General features: G+C 37.5%; 3 protein-coding genes across 4 annotated transcripts; all 3 read right to left on the bottom strand.

The window, feature by feature from the left end:
- Positions 1 to 3: 3 nt before the first annotated feature.
- On the bottom strand, positions 4 to 5,104 carry LOC149046466 (uncharacterized). The gene is made up of 6 exons (XM_089203437.1): positions 4,911 to 5,104; positions 2,444 to 2,724; positions 2,074 to 2,188; positions 1,653 to 1,689; positions 1,180 to 1,306; positions 4 to 737 (listed from the first exon to the last, which is right to left on the bottom strand). Exons 1-6 carry the CDS (start codon positions 4,981 to 4,983, stop codon positions 273 to 275), a joined length of 1,098 nt encoding a protein of 365 aa, XP_089059563.1. The 5' UTR covers positions 4,984 to 5,104; the 3' UTR covers positions 4 to 272.
- A 3,148-nt stretch (positions 5,105 to 8,252) lies between these two features.
- On the bottom strand, positions 8,253 to 10,952 carry LOC149046467 (uncharacterized). The gene is made up of 5 exons (XM_089203433.1): positions 10,669 to 10,952; positions 10,305 to 10,419; positions 9,882 to 9,918; positions 9,408 to 9,534; positions 8,253 to 8,987 (listed from the first exon to the last, which is right to left on the bottom strand). Exons 1-5 carry the CDS (start codon positions 10,948 to 10,950, stop codon positions 8,691 to 8,693), a joined length of 858 nt encoding a protein of 285 aa, XP_089059559.1. The 5' UTR covers positions 10,951 to 10,952; the 3' UTR covers positions 8,253 to 8,690.
- A 4,805-nt stretch (positions 10,953 to 15,757) lies between these two features.
- LOC113665276 (putative skeletal organic matrix protein 5) lies at positions 15,758 to 22,875 on the bottom strand. 2 transcript variants are annotated; one of them, XM_089203435.1, is made up of 6 exons: positions 22,698 to 22,875; positions 18,184 to 18,464; positions 17,834 to 17,948; positions 17,411 to 17,447; positions 16,937 to 17,063; positions 15,758 to 16,491 (listed from the first exon to the last, which is right to left on the bottom strand). In XM_089203435.1, exons 2-6 carry the CDS (start codon positions 18,280 to 18,282, stop codon positions 16,027 to 16,029), a joined length of 843 nt encoding a protein of 280 aa, XP_089059561.1. In that variant the 5' UTR covers positions 18,283 to 18,464; positions 22,698 to 22,875; the 3' UTR covers positions 15,758 to 16,026. The 2 variants fall into 2 exon arrangements, with proteins under 2 accessions (XP_089059561.1, XP_089059562.1); XM_089203436.1 differs by lacking the exon at positions 22,698 to 22,875 and adding an exon at positions 20,483 to 20,656.
- Positions 22,876 to 23,789: the final 914 nt, after the last annotated feature.

The following is a 23,789-nucleotide window of genomic DNA, read 5'->3' on the forward strand; positions in this document are numbered from 1 at the left end:
CTCTTTTTGTTTTCTTTCGTTTCGATTTTGCTTTGTTTATTTGCATTTTTTCACTTACAAACACACATGGCATAAGAAAAGCTGTACAAAGCTTTCGCGAGCATCATACATTCTGGTTTGCGAGACTCGGATGATAGGTGCTTAATCGCAGTGTTCTCAAGGCGTTCATATACACAACAAATTTTATAATCCTGCGTTTTTACACACTGTTCTTGGATGACTTCATCTTATCTATTTTGGTGCTATTTTAAAATTCATTTAAACGCAGATCATCACTGAACCAAGATGTAGCACATGGCTCTAATGGAAGAACGATCACCGCACGCTCTGTTGTCAACACCAAACCCTATTGCAGAATCACATGTACGGCAGTCGTTTTCGTTATTCCCAAGGATTCCGACTCTTGCTTTGCGATTGGCCTTGGTATTGAATCCTTCCTGGTTGCAGTTGGGCTGAAGTCTAGCCCTTGAATCAGTCAGCGCTATCCACTCGTTCCGACCCAGTGAAGTAGGCCGATACTGACCATCAGCAATCAGAGAGTGGAGAGAGGAAGCCTGGCTGTTGATTACGGTGAACTTCAACTGTCCGTTAACCTTCATACCGAGACAGACCTTGGAAAAGGGTGTGTTCCAGTACGTCTGTAATTTGGTCTCTTGTGAATCGAAGCCAGTCGTTGCACCAGACGGGTTGTATTCGCTTTTGTCAGTCCAGTATCCCGAACTGAACCGAAAAGTGTTCTGCGAAATAATTGTATAAGAGTAAATAATCAATCCCATAAAAAGATAAGCATCAAAAGTAGTAAGAAAGAACATTGTGATTCAGAATCGATCAAAGTAACGCGCCTGGCAAAATTTCTCGTTTAAACCGCCTCTTTTTTTATTTTGAGGGGGAAGAGAAAGTAAGGTGGAAGAATATTTGACCTGACCTGCAACGCATCTGCGCAATACTAAATACCCAGCTATGATTCCTCGCCGCGAAAACCAAATTATTTTGCTGTGGCACGAAGCTCGAGTTTAAGAGTTAGGGGTATGAGAAAAAGTACAAGGGTTTGTTCGAGATAAATGAAGTGAGACATTTGTGGTTAGAGATACTTGAATTCTATACTTCAAATTAGTGAGTAATGTATTTTTCTGCAGACCCTTTGAAGGAACATTTTCACAACACAAGGTAACAACCTACCTTGTTGCCATCAATTTTCATAACTGGTGTCCATCCACCATCTCCACATCCAAAATCTCCCATTTGACAGAGAACGGAAGTTGTACTTGAGCCAAAGTGTAAGGTAACCAACTCGCTGGCGTTCGACCTGCTTGGGGAACCAGATCAGTTTTAACAATTACGTTGATTTTTATTTCTCCAAAATCTATTAGATTCAATAATTCTTTAATTGAAGTTAAGTTTTACGCATTATAAATGACAAGAATAAGCTCTGAATATTTTACTGAAGGAAATTAATTTGGAAACACAGGAAAAGATGATTTCTGACGTTAACTCAACAGATAACCCTTTTTTTTAATTACTAATTCGCCCTTTTAGTGTCTAAAGTAAGAATTTAACTTTATCACCGATTGCATCCCAAGCAAGAGTTAAAGATTAAATCAGATATCGAGTTTTTTCCCTCGTCATTCACACAAAACAAGTTTCAAACCTACTTGTTTGAATTGTGCGCATCTTTACAGGACTTGAAGTCTAAGTATGAATTAAAGAATTGCGTGTTACAAATGACGTCTCCGGCATGCTGCAAGGGTAGGAGTTTTCTTTAAATCTTCAATTCTTATTCGCCTTACACCGTTGAAGTAATTAACAATTATTAACTGAAGTGACGGTGAATATCCATTCCTTACAGGGGATGTACAGTACTGCATCAAACGAGCTCGTCAGAGGAAACCTTTGATAAATTTCAGTTGGGAAAGAGGTCAATTGTAGGACCGACGCAATATCACTCAGTTGGCTACGTTGTCGTTCATGTACTAAAAGCAAACTGCTCTTGGAGCAAGACAATCCTTGGATAGAGAGCCAAATTTTATGAAAATAAATGCTAATCCAACCTGGCAATTGCAAGTAACGTCTAACCTTTCTCGCAGAATTCTCCAACGAAGCCTTTTTTACAGAGGCACTCAAAGATGCCATTTTTGTAACTTGGTAAACAGGTCCCTTCATTTTTGCATGGCGATGAAGAACAGGGAGACTGAGGAGAAGAAGAACCATTTAATTGTTGAACAATGGTAATATATTGGTCTGTTTTAAATAAAATTTCACTCAAAATAGAGCCTACTGCTAAACAAAGGATATACAGTCCTGTTATGTGATAGAGTAAAGAGGTAAAGAGTAAGGTTTCGGATAACCCCCCCCTCCACCTCCCCCCGTCCTTACAGCGAAGCTTTAGGCCTCTTAAGTACTTAACAGTACACACATTTACAATCTCCCAAAGAATATCTATAACCTTAATGAGGAAATGATGGGAGCTCTTGTTTCCAAAGAGTTCAGTGGAGTTTCTGTATTTGTCAGAAGAGAGCAGCTCGCACCAAAACTTTCCGTCCATTCCTCTAGACGCGGCCAAGTTCACAGAAAAACATGACGTATGACTGAGGCACTTAAATGCACAGTCAATGCTATCATCAACTGTGTAGGATCCAATTCTGGGGACGTTCAAATAACGGAATTCTTCTCTCACAAACACACGCTGTCGAACAGTTTGTGGGGAGCGATAGATATCATGGCCACCTGGTTGAGGCAAAAGGTAGTATATGTCAGGCAAACTCTACCTTGAATAGCGCCAAACTTGAAAATACTCTAACTCCCAGTTAGTTGAATCAATATCAAATACTCCGAGCTAAGAGCTCGAGAATTGTATAACAGACAGTTAGGAGAATTACTAATAAGATCTTGGGGATGACAGGGGTAAAGATGCGGAAACCTTTTTTTTTTTTTTAACGCAACCGATACCACATTCAAAAAGTTTCGTAAAATACAATCAGTCTTCTATCTAAATCTAGAAAGGCTGCCACTCTTCATTTGTGATAAGAGAATATAAACTCAGAAAGTTACATCAAGGTGAGATACGATAGGATAAACGAATAGAGACCCATTTTTGACAAATCTTTAAGTCACATTAAGTCACATTTACCTTAAAAAAAAAACACTGGTATTAAGATGACTTTTTGTGCAGGATCAAGTTCTCATTTTTTTCCTGCTTCTGCCATAGCAAAGTTTTCATAGAAAACATAGATAAACGGCTCTTTTTTGTTTCACTTTGGGCTATTTGTGAGTAATTTCTGATTGGATAAATGAATGGTCCGTGAGTGGATGTGACTACTGTTTATATAAAGAGTGGATGCAATTCAGTATAACTCGCTAATTTGTGGATCGTATGCTTACTTTCTCGGAAAAATCAGTTAAAAGGGATTTTACGGACAGTTGACAAGCTTCCACTTCCCCATCTATGAAATATATGTTGGGGATTTCGTCCTTAGTGATTCAAAAGCTGGCCCCCTTACTTTATTTTTTGTGGCCACGCAAATTATAACATTGATATTTAAACATATTTTGATAAACTTTCAACAAACTAGCTTTTCAGTATATTAGAATTATTTGAATCTTTGTCACGTTTATGGTAGTAATTGCATTATTATTTTTTAACGGGCCGACAAATCATTTTTAAGATGCGCCATTTTAAGAATGAAGACAGGGAGACAAGTTTTAATCATCTTGGACGCTTGTTATTTGATTTTCAGCATTATTTAAATGAGACATCACAGGGAATGCATAGGTGATGATGATTATTTAAGCAAAGTATACAATATACAATACAGGTGCTCCCAAAATATTGATTTTAAATCTGAGTGCTCGATCGTTTGCTTATGGTATAATTGATGATTGACTTTGGGGTCTTCGAATTTCACTACTTCGCGTGTAGAGAAAATAAAGTAACTGTAAGATTTCAATTTTCCAATCATACATGCAAATCATAACATTGATATTTTAACATATTTTGATAAACTTTAAACAAACTAGCTTTTCAGTAAATTAGAATTATTTGGATGAGACATAACAGGGAATGCATACGTGATGATTATTATTTTAGCAAAGTATACAATATACAATACAGGTGCTCCCAAAATATTGGTTTTAAATCTGAGTGCTCAATCGTTTGCTGATGGTATAAATTAATGATTGAGATTGGGGTCTTCGAATTTCACTACTTTGCGTGTAGAGAAATAAAGTAACTGTAAGATTTCAATTTTCCAATCATACCGATTGAAAATGTGGGGAAACGTGTAGGGGAAAAAAAAGACCCACAGCTATATTTTAGATAGTTTAAACTGAGTTGCGAAATAATTTAAAACAGGCTAATGTTCAAATTCGTGAATAATTCACAAATATCACCATGACAGAGTGAAACTCTTTATGCCCAAAGACGGAAGTTCTCTATGTGTAGGGTTTAACTCAAACTACAGCATGAAAATTAGGCAGTGTGTCCTATTCAAAATTAAAAACTTGCCTATTCGGAAACTGCACCGAGAAAGAAACCATTCATTCTATTCTGAAAACGTCTGAGGCTCGATTGAGGTCAGAGGTTTGAGGTTCGCTTCCTCAGTCATTGGGACTCAGAATTTTTTGTTTGTCCTACGCTCGTGACAAGACGAAAAAACATCTTTCTCTATTTCTTTACCGAGCTCAAACCTTACCATCTCTCTTATTCTATTTCAAAACTGTTTAAATTTTACATAACATGGATCTCCGGAGGATGTATGATCAAGATCCTCGGGGGTCATTTCGTGTCGACGTCTTCGACAGCAAGAAAGACTATCGAGACAATTTTGATGAAACTTGTAAGGTACAGAAATGATTCAAATAACTGGTTCCGAGTAGATTAAAGATACGTTTTTCAAGAGACTCCGCATACTAACCTTGAGAAGCAGTTGCCTCGAGGAGCAGATTAGGCCAGATAATGAAAAGCGAACAAATAAAACCTAGAAACATGGCTTAAAAGGATGTAAGTCCACAAGGGCACAAAAGTATTGAGTTAATGAAAAACCAACTGTTATTGCAACTGTGATAAAGCTTTTGCGTGCCGATTTTAACTGACCAATCAGATAACTTTTATGACGGCAGCTGCTACGCACATTTCTTCTGTATATATCACAAGTTGACATGTTACGTGAAGTCTGTTAAACTTTAATGATTGTTGTTTTCCACTTTAATTACTGTTGAAGTAAACCTTCGATAACGTTACTAACCCAGTAAACAACTAGGATCACTTGCAAAATCCTACACAACGTTTCGTCCTTACTTGGTCTTCAAATCATTGGTTGATGGCTTGCGCGCAAGTACTTTTTCTATCGTTGCCTTGAGTTTTTATTTGCTCCTTTTCATATTTGATCGAATAATTTTTTAAATACACAGTACCATAGCTACCAGAAACATAACCTCTGCTAAACAATTAGATTTCGAGACCGAGACTTCTATCGAGCATAACAACTGGTAAGGGAGAGGCCCGAATTAGGTATCACATGTAATAACGATAATAATGATAATAATAAAAGTAATAATAATTTTTATTACAATAGCAGTAATAATAAAATAATAATAATGATAATGGTTTACTCAATGGAGCCCACGAGATGGCTCGTCACCTATCAAAACTATCTAGACTCTACAGTTACATGAAATAAAATGAATTGAAACTGATAGCAATTGCAAAATCAAATTAAATAAATAAAAATAAGGTGCCCATAACGCGTCAAAACGCCTTTAAAAATATTAGTAAATAATAATCTAGTTGTCTTAATATAAAACTACAATCAGAGGCATCCCATTCGTAGAATTTGAGAAATAAACCGTTGATTTCAAACAGAGTTTGAAAGAAGAGTATCTCGACGGTTAAAGCCTGAGAAAATGCTCTTAAATTAAACGGAAAAAGGTAAAACAATGTAATGGAGGTAAGAAGTTTTTGACTTGAACTACCGTGTAATTTTCATCACTGCTGACTTTGTTAAAACCCAAACCGTAACGCTCATAGTTGAAGGTCTATCGATGTAAATGATGAAAGGTGAAAAATGAATTATTGATTGACTTAAAACTGCAGCTAAAATGAATCATTGATTGAATGAAAAAGCATTTTTTACTTAGTTAATTTTTTAAATTCGTTAACTTATGTGTTGCGTCGGGGATCATTTGAAAAATGTAGCGGATCGTCAACTATAACCAGGTTAATTAAAAGTATATGAAGTGTAGCGGCAAATTTTGTCGAAACACTGACGTTTGGAGCCAAGCCATTCATCTATGATCTGAGAACGAAGCCTCGAAAAGTCGACGTTTTCAAATTTCTCACGTTGGTAGTCTACACTTTCACTAACCTTTTGCCTTGAGGATCAGTTCAGACCAGATAAATAGAACAGAATAAAAAAAAAAAAAAACATTCGCGGCGATGGCCCGTGAATCGACCATCGAGGTTTTTTAGGCGAAAATATCTAAAACCGCCGTTCCTCCCTCAAAAAAAACTGACTCTGTTCTCGTTAAAACATCTCCTTAATCTCGTTAATTTTTATTGACTGACCAATCCAGCTAGATTATCCTACGGCAGGTGCTAACTACGTTTTCATCGGATTATCCGGGAGTCTCTCGGATACAGAGGTGATCTTCCGCTCTCGCGTGCGGGTGACCAAAAACCACCATATAAAAGGAAGTTTGGATCAGTTGCCCACAAAAAAAATTAGATTTAAGCTCCTTATGTTCCAAAATTCCAGAATCATCTGGCTTCTTTTGCTTGTATAATGGTTTCTGGCTTCATTTCCTTGCGTGATGGAAGTTGTTCGTTGCAAACAAATAGAAGAGAGTTTCTTCTTTGTTACTCCTATATAAGCGAGAGTCTGATTGGATGAGTATTCAACAACTTGAAGTCCCTGATAGATAGATCCACGTTTTTCCCCGCGAAATTGCTCGGTGAGGGGGGGGGGAGGGGTAGGGAGTCGTATTGGCAAACTCGGTCGGGGTGGGGGGGAGATGCTGGTCCGAAAAAAAGTCTCCAGATCTGAGATCTCCAGAGGTTGGCATCTCTGTGTTTTGATAATTTTACAAACAAACCCAGTGATTGACGATTACTATTTCAGTTTGAATGTATCTAAATGCAAATATATCAACTCGAAAAACACGCCGTATCGAACGATTTTTAAAAAACGATGAGCATTTCACGTAGAGGAAGATGAAGCAAATGTTTTCTTGCTTGAAAATGTTGTTTCAGCTTTCGAAGTGTAAATAGCAAAGAATGCATTTATCAACGAAAAAATTAACGAAGAGTAGAAGACATATGGGACAGTAACTGGCGAAATATTCTTCAAGATGTCGCCCAAAATTATACGGCGCGTAAACCTCAGGCAGTGTTCACACTTGGTGCCCGGGCACTAGTACCCGGGCACCGGCACAAAATGGTGCTGTGTTCAGACACACGGTACCCAGTCTGAAGATATGTTCACATTCAATAAACAGAGCACACGCTCACTATTGCACCGTCGGACGCCATTTTGAAATCTCGAGTGGGACAAGGAATTGTGGGTACGAAAACAAGTGGTTTGTGGGTAAAGTGCCAGGGCACCAACGAAAAATGTGTTCACACAAGGACTCAGTGCCCAGTTTAGTGCCCGAATACAAGGTCGAGACCTTGTACTCGGGCACCGGCACCGTGCCCGAATTCTGGCGTGGGTACCAGGAAAAAAGGTGTGTTCACATTGGTGCCCGGCGTAGAATAGAACCCGGGCACGGTACCCGGGCACCAAGTGTGAACACTACCTTAGAATTAAAAGGTAAAGGCTGGTTCTGCAGCCTTTACCTTCAGGGTACCGGTCGGGATAAATCGTCATCCACTGAATACGGATTTAATCCTTTACACCTAACATCAGTATCCATAGTCTCTATACCCTTCTCTATACATTGCCTTTAGTACTGACAAGGAGAATTTGTTTAACAATCAAAGCTTCTTTGGTTGGCGATCATTTGCTTTATTCTTATGATCTTAATGGATGATTCAGCTGTATGACTGTAAGGAGAAATTAGATGCTGGTCACTCTCAGGGTTAAGAGAGTTAAACCCATTCTATATATAAAACTTTTCTCCAGCTACAGTTGTTTCCGATAGCCTACTTTATCAATATGTTTGGACGCGAGCCAAAAACTAGGTCCAGTGAATAAAGTCAACAGTGAATGGTAAACTTTCCTCGTACATTATATTAAAACGGCTCGGGATAAATATCTCTCTTTTTGTTTTCTTTCGTTTCGATTTTGCTTTGTTTATTTGCATTTTTTCACTTACAAACACACATGGCATAAGAAAAGCTGTACAAAGCTTTCGCGAGCATCATACATTCTGGTTTGCGAGACTCGGATGATAGATGCTTAATCGCAGTGTTCTCAAGGCGTTCATATACACAACAAATTTTATAATCCTGCGTTTTTACACACTGTTCTTAGATGACTTCATCTTATCTATTTTGGTGCTGTTTTAAAATTTATTTAAACGCAGATCATCACTGAACCAAGATGTAGCACATGGCTCTGAAGGAATGGAGATCACCGCAAGCTGTGCTGTCAAGACCAAACCCCATTACAGAGTCACATGTATTGCAGTCGTTTTCGTTGTTCCCAAGGATTCCGACTCTTGCTCTGCGATGGATGGTCTGGGTATTGAATCCTTCCTTATTGCAGTTGGGCTAGAGATGAGCCTTTGAATGTGAGCGCTATCCACTTGTTCCGACTCAGTGAAGTGGACCGATACTGACCATCAGCAATCAGAGAGTGAAGAGAGGAAGCCTGGCTGGTGATAAGAGTGAAGTTCATCTGTCCGTTAACCTTCATACCGAGACAGACCTTGGAAAAGGGTGTGTTCCAGTAGGTCGGTAGCTTAGTCTCTTGTGAATCGAAACTAGTCGTTCCACCAGACGGGTTGAATTCGCTTTTGTCAGTCCAGTATCCCGAACTGAATAGAAAAGTGTTCTGCGAAATAATTGTATTATAGTAAATAATCAATCCGATGCAAAGAGAAGCATCGAAAGAAGTAAGCAAGAAAATTGTGCATTGTGATTCAGAATCTATTAAAGTTACGCGCCTCGCACGATTTCCCGTTCTTTGAAACCGCCACTTTTTTTATTTTGAGGGGGAAACGGAAGAGTGGAAGGATATTTGACCTGACCTGTGCCGCATCTGCGCAATGTTATATACTTCGCCATGATTCTTCGTCGCGAAAACCAAAACATTTTGGCTGTGGCACGAAGCTCGACCCAGACTTGTTCGAGATAAATGAAGTGAGACATTTGTGGTTAGAAATACATGAATTCTGTACAACAAATTAGTGAATGATGTATTTTTATGCAGACCCTTTGAAGGAAAATTTCACAACAAAAGGTAACAACCTACCTTGTTGCCATCAATCTTCATAACTGGTGTCCATCCACCATCTCCGCATCCAAAATCTCCCATTTGACAGAGAACGGAAGTTGTTTTCGCGCCAAAGTGTAAGGTAACCAACTCGCTGGCGTTCGACCTATTCGGGGAACCAGATCAGTCTTAACAACTACATTGATTTTTATTTCTCCGAAATTTATTAGATCCAATAATTCTTTAGTTGATGTTAAGTTTTACGAATGAAAAATGACAAGAATAAGCCCTGAATATTTCATTGAATGAAATTAACCTGGAAACTGAAAGGAGAAGATGATTTCTGACGTTAACTCAACAGATAACCCTTTTTTTAAATTCTTAATTTGCCCTTTTAGTGTCTAAAGTAAGAATTTTACTTTATCACCGACTGCATCCCAATCTAAAGTTAAAGATTGAATTAAATATCGAGTTTTTCCCTCTTCATTCATATGAAACAAGTTTCAAACCTACTTGTATGAATTGTACGCATCTCTACAGGACTTGAAGCCTAAGTATGAATTAAAGAATTGCGTGTTACAAATGACGTCTCCGGCATGCAGCAAGGGTAGCAGTTTTTCTCTAAATCTTCAACTCTTATTCGCCTGACACCGTTGAAGTAATTAACAATTATTAACTGAAGTGACGGTGAGTATCCATTCCTTACAGGGGATGTACAGTACTGCATCAAACGAGTTCGTCAGAGGAAGCCTTTGATAAATTTCAGTTAGGAAAGAGGTCAATTGTAGGACCAACGCAATGATCACTCAATTGGCTATGTTGTCGTTAATATACTAAAACCAAACTGCACTTGCGGCAAGGCAATCCCTGGATAGAGAGCCAAATGTTATGCAAATAAATGCTAATACAACCTGGCAATTGCAAATAAAGTCTAACCTTTCTCACAGACTTCTCCAATGAAGCCTTTCTTATAGAGGCATTCAAAGATGCCATATTTGTAACTTGGTACACGGGTCCCTTCATTTTTGCATGGCGAGGAAGAACAGGGAGACTGAGTAGAAGAAGAAACACTTAATAGTTGAACAATGATAACATGAGGGTCTGTTTTAAATAAAATTTCACTCATAATAGAGCCTAGTGCTAAACAAAGGATATACAGTCCTGTCATGTGATAGAGTAAAGAGGTAAAGAGTAAGGTTTCAAATTAACCCCCCTCGTTGGCTCAGGCCTTACAGCGAAGCTTTAGGCCTCTTAAGTACTTAACAGTACACATTTACAGTCTTTAAAAAATAGCTGTAACCTTAATGACGAAATGATGGGAGCTCTTGTTTCCAAGGAGTTCAGTGGAGTTTCTGTATTTGTCAGAAGAAAGCAGCTCGCACCAAAACTTTCCGTCCATTCCTCTAGACGCGGCCAAGTTCACAGAAAAACATGACGTATGACTGAGGCATTTAAAAGCACAGTCAATGCCATTATCCACTGTGTAGAATCCAATTCTGGGGATGTTCAAATAACGGAATTCTTTTATCACAAACAGATGCTGTCGAACAGTTTGTGGGGGGGGGGGGGGGGTAGATATCATGGCCACCTGGTTGAGGCAAAAGGTAGTATATGTCAGCCAAACTCTACATAAGCAAATTTGGTCCTGAAAAAAAAATTTCTGCGAAAAAAGTCTTTTCCTTAAAAAAAATGGTATTAAGATGACTTTTTGTGCAGGATCAAGTTCTCATTTTTTTCCTGCTTCTGCCATAGCAAATTTTTCATAGAAAGCATAGATTAACGCTCTTTTTTGTTTCACTTTGAGCTTAAAATTTGAATAATTTATGATTGGATAAATGAATGGTTCGTGAGTGGATGTGACTACTGTTTACATAAAGAAGGGATGCAATTGAGTATAACTCGCTAATTTGTGGATCGTGTGCTTACTTTCTCGGAAAAATCAATTGAAAGGGATTTTGCGGACAATTGACAAGCTTCCACCTCCCCATCTATGAAATATATGTAGGGGATTTCGTCGTTATGGATTCAAAAGCTGACCCTCTTACTTTATTTTTTGTGGCCATGCAAATTTGGGAAACATTAATATTTTAACATATTAGAATTATTTGGATCTTTGTTACGTTTAATGCAATAGTTGCATTATTATTTTTTAACGGGCTGACAAATCATTTTTAAGATGCGCCATTTTGTAATTAAGAATGAAGACAAGGAGCCTAGTTTTAATCATCCTGGATGCTTGTTATGTAATTTTCAGCATTATTTAAATATGAGGCATGACAGGGAATGCATAGGTGATGATGATTATTTTAGCAAAGTATACAATATACAATGCAGGTGCTCCCAAAATATTGGTTTTAAGTCTGAGTGCTCGCCGTTTTGCTGATGGCATAATTAACGATTGAGTTTGGGGTCTTCGAATCTCACTATTTTGCGAGTAGAGAAAATAAAGTAACTGTAAGATTTCAATTTTCTAATCATATCGATTGAAAATGTAGGGAAACATGTAAGGGAAAAAAAAGCCCAGCAGCTATATTTTAGATAATTTAAACGGAGTTGCGAAATAATTTAAAACAGGCTAATATTCAAATTCGTGAATAATTCACCAATGTCATTATGACGGAGTGAAACTCTTTATGCCAAAAGACAGAAGTTCTTCATGCATAGGGTTTAATTCAAACTACAGCATGAAAATTGGGCAGTATGTCCTATTCAAAACTGAAAACTTGCCTACTCTGAAACTGCATTGAGAGAGAAGCCATTCATTCTATTCTGAAAACGTCTGAGGGTCGATTGAGGTCAGAGGTTTGAGGTTCGCTTCCTCAGTCATGGGGACTCAAAATTTTTTCTTTGTCCTACGCTCGTGACAAGACGAAAAGACATCTGAAAAACTGTTTAAATTCTTACATAACATGAATCTTCGGAGGATACATGCTCAAGATCTCCGGGGGTCATTTCATGTCGACGTCTTCGACAGCAAGAAAGACTATCCAGGCAATTTTGATGAAACTTTTAAGGTAGATTCAAATGATTGGTTCCGAGTAGATTATACTATGTGAAGGAGTCTAAAAGTATATTAATTAGCTTCACACAAGAATAATGGGCAAAGTTACTTCAAGTAAGGCTTACTTGAAGTAAGATAAAATTGGCTCTTTCAAATTTATGGAAGCAGGTTATTCCCAATCATTATCTTACGAACTTGCCTTAAAAATAGCTTTTTCAATGGACTCCCATACTAACCTTGAGAACCAGCCGCCTCGAGGAGCAGATTAGGCCACATAATGAACATCGAACAAGTGAATACTAGAAACATGGTTTAAAAGGATGTAAGTCCACGAGGGCACAAAAAAAAATAAACAAAAAACGAACTGTTATTGAAATTAGATAAAACTCTTGCGTGCTGATTTCAACTGACCAATCAGATAACTTTTATGACGGCAACTGCTGCGCACATTTCTTCTGTATATATCATAAGTTGATATGTTACGTGGGGTCTATTAAACTTTAATGATTGCTCTAAGTTTCTCATATCTTGTGGAACAGATAAAGGAAAGCATTTTGGTGAAGTACTTTGATAATATTACTGACCGAGTAAGAACTAGGATCATCCTCAAAATCCTACACAAAGTCTCGTCCTTACCTAGTCTACAAATCATTGGTTGATGCCAATCACTTTTCTCACGCGCGAGTCCTTTTCATATCGTCGCCTTGAGTTTTTATTTGCTCCTTTCCGTATTTGATCGGATAATTTTTTTTAAATACACAGTATCGTAGCTACCAGAAACATAAGTTTCTGCTAAAAAATTAGATTATGAGACCGAGATTGCTATCGAGCATAACAATTGGTAAGGGAGAGGTCCGAATGAGGTATAACGTGTAATAACGATAATAACGATAATAATAAAAGTAATAATAATTATTATTACAATAGCAGTAATAACAACAATAATAAGAATGATAATGGTTTACTCAATGGAGCCCACGAGATGGCTCTTCATGTGTCAAAACTATTTAGAATCTTACAGTTCACATGAAATAAAATGAATTGAAACTGCTAGCAATTGTAAAATAAAATCAAATAAATAGAAATAAGGTATCTATAACGCGTGAAGGGCCTTTAAAAATATTAGTAAATAATAATCTAATTGTCTTAATATAAAACTACTACTTGTTCAAAGCTTAACAACGATGCTTATCCCATGCTTATATTTTATTTTATGTGTAACCGCAAACTGTTCGGCTTCTTATTTTAATTACTATCTATTACAGAATAGATAGCGAGAAGCGTAGCCAATGATATTGCAGCAATTATACTTGAACCCTGCTAGATTTATGCTAAATTTACCTATACCTAGGTAAACACTGAGTGCCTAAATTTTTACCCTCTTTTAAGTTATAAAATCTTCCATATCGAATAAGAGGCATCCCATTCGTAGAATCATGACAGGACAGAAAATGCGTGCACTGTAAGTACCTCCCGTTGTCCCATACAAACCCTTAGAAAAGTTTTCTAAGGCTTTCTATGGGACAAAGGGAGGTGCTTACAGTGCACGCATTTTCCGTCCTGTCATGTGAGAAATAAACCGTTGATTTCAAACAAAGTTTAAAGCCTGAGAAAGTGCGCTTAAATTAAACTGAGAAAAGTAAAACAGTAAAATTGAAGTAAGGAGTTTTTTACTCAAACTACTTTGTATTTTCTATTTCTAACTTTGTTAAAACCTAAACGTAACGCTCACAGTTGAAGGTCTACAGATCTAAATGATGAAAGTTGAAAAAATGAATTATTGATCGACTTAAAACTGCAGCTAAAATGAATCATTGATTAAATAAAAGAGCTTATTCTTTAATGGTTAATTTGTTAATTTGATCGTCAACTATAACCAGGTTAATTAAAAGTATATAAAGTGTAGCGGCAAATTTTGTCGAAACACTGACGTTTGGAGCCAAGCCATTCATCTATGCTTCAAGAACCAAGCCTCGAAAAGTCAGCGTTTTCAAATTTCTCACGGTAGTAGTCTACATTTTCACTGACCGTCTGCCTTGAGGATCAGTTCAGACCAGATAAATAAAACAGAACAAAAAAGAGAAACATTCGCGGCGATGGCCCGTGAATCGACCATCAAGGATTTTTACGCGAAAATATCAAAAACCGCCGTTTCTCCTTCAAAACAAACTGACTCTGTTGTCGTTAAAACATCTCCTTAATCTCACTGATTTTTATTGACTGTCCAATCCAGGTAGATTATCCTAAGGTAGGTGCTAACTACGTTTTCATATACGCCAACTCTCCCGGATTATCATTGAGTCTCCCGGATACAGAGGCAATCTCCCGCTCTCCCGTACAGGTGACCAAAAACCACCAAATAAAAGGAAGTTTGGATCATTTGCCCACAAAAAACTGAGATTTAAGCTCCATATGTTCCAAAATTCCAAAATCATCTGGCTTCTTTTGCTTGTATTACGGTTTCTGGCTTCATTTTCTTGCGTGATGGAAGTTGTTCGTTGCAAACAAGTAGAAGATAATTTCTTCTTTGTTACTCCTATATAAGCGAGAGTCTGATTGGATGAGTATTCAACCACTTGAAGTCCCTGATAGATAGAGTTTTCCCGCGAAATTGCTCAGTGGGGACAAACAAATCCAGTCATTAGAGATTACTATTTCATTTTGAATGTATCTAAATGCAAATGTATCAACTCGAAAAACACGCCCATGTCACACGATTTTTAAAAAGCGATGGGCATTTCACGCAGAGGAAGATGAGGCAAATGTTTTCTTGCTTGAAAATGTTGTTTCAGCTTTCGAAGTGTAAATAGCAAAGAATGCATTTATCAACAAAAGCTAACGAAGAGTAGAAGACAGATGGGACAGTAACTGGCCAAATATTCTTCAAGATGTCGCCCAAAATTATACGGCGCGTAAACCTTAGAATTACACAGCTTTAATGCATTCTGGTTCTGCAGCCTTTACCTTCAGGGTACCGGTCGGGATAAATCGTCATCCACTGAATACGGATTTAATCCTTTACACCCTAACATCAGTATCCATAGTCTCTATACCCTTCTCTATACATTTCCTTTAGTACTGACAAGGAGAATTTGTTTAGCAATCAAAGCTTCTTTGGTTGGCGATCATTTGCTTTATTCTTATGATCTTAATGAATGATTCAGCTGTATGACTGTAAGGAGAAATTAGATGCTGGTCACTCTTAGGGTTTAAAGAGTTAAACCCATTCTATATATAAAACTTTTCGCCAGCTACAGTTGTTTCCGATAGCCTACGTTATCGATATGTTTGGACGCGAGCCAAAAACTGGTTCCAGTGAATCAAGTCAACAGTGAATGGTAAACTTTCCTCGTACGTTATATTAAAACAGCTGGGGGATAAATATCTCTTTTTGTTTTCTTTCGTTTCGATTTTGCTTCGTTTATTTGCATTTTTTCACTTACAAACACACATGGCATAAGAAAAGCTGTACAAAGCTTTCGCGAGCATCATACATTCTGGTTTGCGAGACTCGGATGATAGGTGCTTAATCGCAGTGTTCTCAAGGCGTTCATATACACAACAAATTTTATAATCCTGCGTTTTTACACACTGTTCTTGGATAACTTCATCTTATCTATTTTGGTGCTGTTTTAAAATTCATTCAAACGCAGATCATCACTGAACCAAGATGTAGCACATGGCTCTAATGGAAGAACGATCACCGCACGCTCTGTTGTCAACACCAAACCCTATTGCAGAATCACATGTACGGCAGTCGTTTTCGTTGTTCCCAAGGATTCCCACTCTTGCTTTGCGATTGGCCTTGGTATTGAATCCTTCCTGGTTGCAGTTGGGCTGAAGTCTAGCCCTTGAATCAGTCAGCGCTATCCACTTGTTCCGACCCAGTGAAGTAGGCCGATACTGACCATCAGCAATCAGAGAGTGAAGAGAGGAAGCCTGGCTGTTGATTACGGTGAACCTCAACTGTCCGTTAACCTTCATACCGAGACAGACCTTGGAAAAGGGTGTGTTCCAGTACGTCTGTAATTTGGTCTCTTGTGAATCGAAGCCAGTCGTTGCACCAGACGGGTTGTATTCGCTTTTGTTAGTCCAGTATCCCGAACTGAACGGAAAAGTGTTCTGCGAAATAATTGTATAAGAGTAAATAATCAATCGCATACAAAGATAAGCATCAAAAGTAGTAAGCAAGAACATTGTGCATTGTGATTCAGAATCGATTGCGCCTGGCAAAGTTTCCCGTTTAAACCGCCTCTTTTTTTTATTTTTAGGGGAAAAAGAAAGGTAGAAGAATATTTGACCTGACCTGCAACGCATCTGCGCAATATTACATACTCCGCTATGATTCTTCGTCGCGAAAACCAAAATATTTTGCTGTGGCACGAAGCCCGAGTCAGGCTTTAAAAGGTTAGGGGTATGAGAAAAAGTACAAGCGTTTGTTCGAGAAAAATGAAGTGAGACATTTGTGGTTAGAGATACTTGAATTCTATACCTCAAATTAGTGAGTGATGTATTTGTCTGCAGACCATTTGAAGAAAAACTTTCACAACACAAGGTAACAACCTACCTTGTTGCCATCAATCTTCATAACTGGTGTCCATCCACCATCTCCACATCCAAAATCTCCCATTTGACAGAGAACGGAAGTTGTATTCGAGCCAAAGTGTAAGGTTACCAACTCGCTGGCGTTCGACCTGTTCGGGGAACCCGATCAGTTTTAACAATTACCATAATTTTTATTACTCCAAAATCTATTAATACAATAATTCTTTAATTGATGTTAAGTTTCACGAATTAAAAATGACAAGATTAAACCCTGAATATTTCGTTGAATGAAATTAGTTTAGAAACTGATAGGAGAAGATGACTTCTGATGTTAACTCAACAGATAACCCTTTTTTTAAATTCTTAATTCGCCCTTTTAGTGTCTAAAGTAAGAATTTAACTTAATCACCAACTGCATCCCAAGCTAGAGTTAAAGATTAAATCAGATATTGAGTTTTTTTCCTCGTCATTCATATAAAACAAGTTTCAAACCTACTTGTATGAATTGTACGCATTTTTACAGGACTTGAAGTCTAAGTATGAATTAAAGAATTGCGTGTTACAAATGACGTCTCCGGCATGCAGCAAGGGTAGGAGTTTTCTTTAAAATCCTTAACTCTTATTCGCCTGACACCGTTGAAGTAATTAACAATTATTAACTGAAGTTATGGTGAATATCCATTCCTTACAGGGGATGTACAGTGCTGCATCAAACGAGTTCGTCAGAGGAAGCCTTTGATAAATTTCAGTTGGGAAAGAGGTCAATTGTAGGACCGACGTAATGATCACTCAGTTGGCTACGTTGTCGTTCATGTACTAAAAGCAAACTGCTCTTGGGGCAAGGCAATCCCTGGATAGAGGGCCAAATTTTATGCAAATAAATGCTAATCCAACCTGGCAATTGCAAGTAATGTCTAACCTTTCTCGCAGAATTCTCCAGTGAAGCCTTTCTTGCAAAGGCATTCATAGATGCCATTTATGTAACTTGGTACACAGGTCCCTTCATTTTTGCATGGCGAGGAAGAACAGGGAGACTGAGGAGAAGACGAAACATTTAATAGTTGAAAAATGATAACATATGGGTCTGTTTTAAATAAAATTTCACTCATAATAGAGCCTACTGCTAAACAAAGGATATACAGTCCTGTCATGCGATAGAGTAAAGAGTAAGGTTTCAAATTAACCCCTCCTCCTTGGCTCAGGCCTTACAGCGAGGCCTCTTAAGTAATTAACAATACACATTTACAATCTCTAAAGAATATCTGTAACCTTAGTGACGAAATGATGGGAGCTCTTGTTTCCAAGGAGTTCAGTGGAGTTTCTGTATTTGTCAGAAGAGAGCAGCTCGCACCAAAACTTTCCGTCCATTCCTCTAGACGCGGCCAGGTTCACAGAAAAACATGACGTATGACTGAGGCACTTTAATACACAGTCAATGCTATCATCCACTGTGTAGGATCCAATTCTGGGGACGTTCAAATAACGGAATTCTTCTCTCAAAAACGCGTGCTGACGTACACTTTGTGGGGGGCGGTAGATATCATGGCCACCTGGTTGAGGCAAAACGTAGTATATGTCAGGGAAACTCTACCTTGAATAGCGCCAAAACTTGAAAATACTCTAACTCCCAGTTAGTTGAATCAATATCAAATACTCCTAACTAACATCTCACGAATTGCATAATGAGATCTTGGGGATGACAGGATTAAAGTTGCTGAAACCAAAAAAGTTCAAAAAGTTCTGTAAAATACATTTACTATAAGCAGTCTTCTATCTAAATCTAGAAAGGCTGCCATTCTTCATTTGTGATAAGAGAAAATAAACTCAGAAAATTACATCAAGTTGAAATAGAATGAGATAAACGAAAAGAGACCCATTTTTGACAAATCTTTAAGTCGCGTCATCTACACAAGCAAATTTGGTCCGTTGAAAAACAATTTTTCTACGAGAAGTCTTTACCTTAAACAACTGGTATTAAGATGACTTTTTGTGCAGGATCAAGTTCTCATTTTTTCCTGCTTCTGCCATAGCAAAGTTTTCATAGAAAACATAGATTAACGGCTCTTTTTTGTTGCACTTTGGGCTTGTGAATAATTTATGATTGGATAAATGAATGGTCCGTGAGTGGATGTGACTACTGTTTATATAAAGAAGGGATGCAATTTAGTAAAACTCGCTAATTTGTGGATCGTGTACTTAATTTCTCGGAAAAATCAATTGAAAGAGATTTACGGACAGCTCACAAGCTTTCACTTCCCCATCTATGAAATATTTGTAGGGGATTTTGTCGTTATGGATTCAAAAGCTGGCCCTTTTACTTTATTTTTTGTGGCCATGCAAATCATAATCTTAATATTTTATTATGTTTTGATAAATTGTCAACAAACTAGCTTTTCAGTAAATTAGAATTATTTGGATCTTTGTCACGTTTAATGTAGTAATTGCATTATTATTATTTAACGGGCCGACAAATCATTATTAAGATGCGCCATTTTAAGAATGAAGATAGGGAGATTAATTTTAATCATCCTGGACGCTTGTTACGTGATTTTCAGCATCATTTAAATGCGAGGCATCACAGGGAATGCATAGGTGATGATGATTATTTCAGCAAAGTATACAATATACAATGCAGGTGCTCCTAAAACATTGGTTTTAAATCTGAATGCTCCATCGTTTGCTGATGGTATAATTGATGATTGAGATTGGGGTCTTCGAATTTCACTACTTCGCGTGTAGAGAAAATAAAGTAACTGTAAGATTTCAATTTTCCAATCATACCGATTGAAAATGTAAGGAAACGTGTAGGGGAAAAAAAAGACCCGCAGCTATATTTTAGATAGTTTAAACTGAGTTGCGAAATAATTTAAAACAGGCTAATGTTCAAATTCGTGAATAATTCACAAATGTCGTTATGACAAAGTGAAACTCTAAAGACAGAAGTTCTCTATGCATAGGGTTTAACTCAAACCACAGCATGAAAATTAGGCAATATGTCCTATTCAAAATTAAAAACTCGCCTACTCGGAAACTGCATTGAGAGAGAAACCATTCGTTCTATTCTGAAAACATCTGAGGTTCGATTGAGGTCTGAGGTTTGAGGTTCGCTTCCTCAGTCATGGAGGCTCAGAATTTTTTTTGTCCTACGCTCGTGACAAGACGAAAAGACATCTTTCTCTATTTCTTTACCGAGCTCAAAACTTACCATCTCTCTTATTCCATTTCAAAACTGTTTAAATTTTACATAACATGAATCTTCTGCGGATGCATGCTTAAGATCTTCGGGGGTCGTTTCGTGTCGACGTCTTCGACAGCAAGAAAGACTATCAAGACAGTTTTGATGAAACTTTAAAGGTAGAGAAATGTTTGAAATGATTGGTTCCGAGTAGATTATATTTTGTAAAGGAGTCTTAAAGTATATCAATTTGCTTCACACGAGAATAATGAGCAAAGTTAAGTAAGATAAAGTTGGCTCTTTCAAATTTATGGAAGCAGGTTATTCCCAATTACTATCTTACATGCTTGCCTTGAAGATACCTTTTTTAAGGGACTCCGCACACATGCTAACCTTGAGAACCAGCTGCCTCGAGGAACAGAATAGGCCAGATAATTAAAAGCGAACAGAAGAAAACTAAAAGCATGGCTTAAGAGGATGTAAGTTCACAAGGGTACAAAAGTATTGAGTTAATGAAAAACCAAATCTAATTGTCTTAATATAAAACTACTACTTGTTCAAAGCTTAACAGCGAGATAGGCCCATGCTTGTATTTTATTTTATATGTAACCACAAACTGTTCGGCGTCTTGCTTTAATTACTATTTTTTTTTAAGGGCACTGTAACGAATCCTGCAATCTGATTGGTTCTTTACCCGGTCAGTATTTTTTCTATCTCTGCCCACGGGCCACAGTAACGCTTTTGTGAATCGCCGAGTACATCCCAAATTTCGTTGCCATTTTTCATAAATATATCTGATTTATCCGGCTGGGTAGTATTTCTAAGCAAAATAATAATAAATAACTTATGAATCCTCTCTTTTCTCTCTCTCAAATCACTTTGGTTGATAGAAAAATATTGCTTTCAGAATGAATTTGCAGCTGTATAAGCAATAGTGTCATTACGTTGGTTGACAAGCGGCCTAAAAACCGTCTGCAATTAATTTTAATCGTTCACAAAAAGTACCTAGAAAGTTAAAACGTAAGGTAATTGGTTTCAGTTAAACTGAACGATGGAACTTTCATTCATTTAATATCTGAATTTTCTCAAACAATTTGTTCGTAGTGAAAGAGCGAGCGAAGTTTTGAATTCAGTTCTACAACAACTATACGCTCTCGGTGAGTCTTTCCGAGTCCGTTAAATTTGGACATTTGTACCGTAAATTGCACAACAGAAACTGAAGGAATTTATTGAGAAAAGGCCGCATTAAATCCCACTGTGTCTCGTTGGAGTGTGCTATTCGAATTTAGTTTTTGTGGAGGAAAGACTAGATTTACACACGCCATTGCAGCAAACAAACGGGCAAACTCTCACAACTTCAAAATAAAAAATTTGAATTTACTCACAATTACTTTCCTCGCTGTTTACTTAATGAGCAGAGGTAAATCTTCGTACATGAATGAATCGTCCATGAGAGTGAATAATACTTCCCGTTAGATCAATACATGTTTTTGAAGAAAACATTGTCGTGACAGTCCTTGCCAAACTACTTCTGTTGTTTTTCAAATGTTCTCGCGCTTTTTTCTTTACTTACGCGCTCTCTTATTTACAGGTGTCAGATTATGACAGATACTTGTAAAAATAATGTTTCAAAGTTTGTTTGGAAGCCTTTTAAATCATATTTATCCTTAGACAAATGAGAATGTTTCGGTTAGGCATCTCTCTCTAATTTGCATCACCTCTATTTTAAGTATCATTTACTCGCTAAAGAATTGTTCAGTTTATGGACGATCTTGCCGTATTTACAGCCCTAAATCATTCGGGTTCTTTCGGAAAGAATTTCGTCAAGTTTAAAAAAAATATGTATGTTATTTACCGGCTAAGGGTTGGTCCGTATGATAAAAAACCGTGACCTCGGTCTTGAAAGACCTCGATCACAGTTTTTCACCATACGGACCTCCCAGCCGGCAAATAACATATATTTATTACAGAATAGATAGCGAGAAGCGTAGCTAATCGTATTGCAGCAAATATTCTTGAACGCAACTAGATTTATGCTAAATTCACATATATCTTGGTAAAGTGCCTAAATTTTCACCCTCTTTTAAGTTATAAAATCTTCCATATCGAATCAGAGGCATCCCATTCGTAGAATTTGAGAAATGAACCGTTGATTTCAAACAAAGTTTGAAAGAAGAGTATCTCTACGGTTAAAGCCTGACAAAATGCTCTTAAATTAAACGGAAAAAAGGTGAAACAATGAATGGAGATAAGAAGTTTTTAAATTGAACTACCGTGTAATCTTCATTACTGCTGGCTTTGTTAAAACCTAAACCTAACGCTCACAGTCGAAGGTCTATCGATCTAAATGATGAAAGGTGAAAAATGAATTATTGATTGAATAAAAAAGCATTTTTTTACATAGTTAATTTTTTAAATTCGTTAACTTATGTGTTGCGGCGGGGTTCATTTGAAAACTATAACCAGGTTAATTAAAAGTATATGAAGTGCAAATTTTGACGAAACACTGAAGTTTCGAGCCAAGTCATTCATCTATTCTTCGAGAACAAGCCTCAAAAAGTCAACATTTTCAAAATTTCTCACGTTGGTAGTCTACATTTTCACTAACCTTCTGCCTTGAGGGATCAGTTCAGACCAGATAAATAAAACAGAATAAAAAAAAGAAACATTCGCGGCGATGGCCCGTGAATCAACCATCGAGGTTTTTTAGGCGAAAATATCTAAAACCGCCGTTTCTCCTTCAAAACAAACTGACTCTGTTGTCGTTAAAACATCTCCTTAATCTCGTTGATTTTTATTGACTGACCAATCCAGCTAGATTATCCTATGGCAGGTGCTAACTACGTTTCCATATATGCCAACTCTCCCGGATTATCCGGAAGTCTCCCGGATACAGAGGTAATCTCCCGCTCTCGCGTACCAAAAACCACCATATAAAAGGAAGTTTGGATCAGTTGCCCAGAAAAAACTAAGATTTATCCTCCATATGTTCCAAAATTCCGAAATCATCTGGTTTCATATGCTTGTATTACGGTTTCTGGCTTCATTTTCATGCGTGATGCATGTTGTTCGTTGCAAACAAAAAGAACAGAGTTTCTTCTTTGTTACTCCTATATAAGCGAGAATCTGATTGGATGAATATTCAACCACTTGAAGTCCCTGATAGATAGATCCACGTTTTTTCCACGAAATTGCTTGGGGGGGGGGGGAGAGGGGTGGGGAATGGTATTGGCAAACTCGGTCGGGGGAGGGGGGGGGTGCTGGTCCGAAAAAAAAAATCTCCAGATTTGAGATCGCTAGAGGTTGACATCTCTGCGATTTGATAATTTTACAAACGAACCCAGTGATTAAAGATTGTTATTTCATTTTGAATGTATCTAAATGCAAATGTATCAACTCGAAAAACAGGCCCATATCAAACGATTTTTAAAAAGCGATGGGCATTTCACGCAGAGGAAGATGAAGCAAATGTTTTCTTGCTTGAAAATGTTGTTTCAGCTTTCGAAGTGTAAATAGCAAAGAATGCATTTGTCAAAGAAAAAATTAACGAAGAGTAGAAGACAGATGGGACAGTAACTGGCCAAATATTCTTCAAGATGTCGCCTAAAATTGTTCGGCGCGTGAACCTCAGAATTACACAGCTTTAATACATTCTGGGTATGCAGCCTTTACCTTCAGGGTACTGGTCGGGATAAATCGT

This window comes from Pocillopora damicornis, chromosome 4 (assembly GCF_964200805.1).
Source record: "Pocillopora damicornis chromosome 4, jaPocDami1.2, whole genome shotgun sequence".
Taxonomy (NCBI): Eukaryota; Metazoa; Cnidaria; class Anthozoa; order Scleractinia; family Pocilloporidae; genus Pocillopora; species Pocillopora damicornis.

Coding starts and splice junctions, on each gene's coding strand:
- LOC149046466 (XM_089203437.1), bottom strand. CDS start 4,983: ATGTTTCTAGGTTTTATTTGTTCGCTTTTCATTATCTGGCCTAATCTG. Junction 2,725..4,910: donor CGAGGCAACTGCTTCTCAAG/GTTAGTATGCGG, acceptor TGCCTCAACCAG/GTGGCCATGATATCTATCGC. Junction 1,690..2,073: donor TGGAGAATTCTGCGAGAAAG/GTTAGACGTTAC, acceptor ATTCATACTTAG/ACTTCAAGTCCTGTAAAGAT.
- LOC149046467 (XM_089203433.1), bottom strand. CDS start 10,950: ATGATATCTACCCCCCCCCCCCCCCCACAAACTGTTCGACAGCATCTG. Junction 10,420..10,668: donor CCCATCATTTCGTCATTAAG/GTTACAGCTATT, acceptor TCTTCTACTCAG/TCTCCCTGTTCTTCCTCGCC. Junction 9,535..9,881: donor GATGCGTACAATTCATACAA/GTAGGTTTGAAA, acceptor TTCCCCGAATAG/GTCGAACGCCAGCGAGTTGG.
- LOC113665276 (XM_089203436.1), bottom strand. CDS start 20,555: ATGCTTTTAGTTTTCTTCTGTTCGCTTTTAATTATCTGGCCTATTCTG. Junction 17,949..18,183: donor CCCATCATTTCGTCACTAAG/GTTACAGATATT, acceptor TCTTCTCCTCAG/TCTCCCTGTTCTTCCTCGCC. Junction 17,064..17,410: donor AATGCGTACAATTCATACAA/GTAGGTTTGAAA, acceptor TTCCCCGAACAG/GTCGAACGCCAGCGAGTTGG.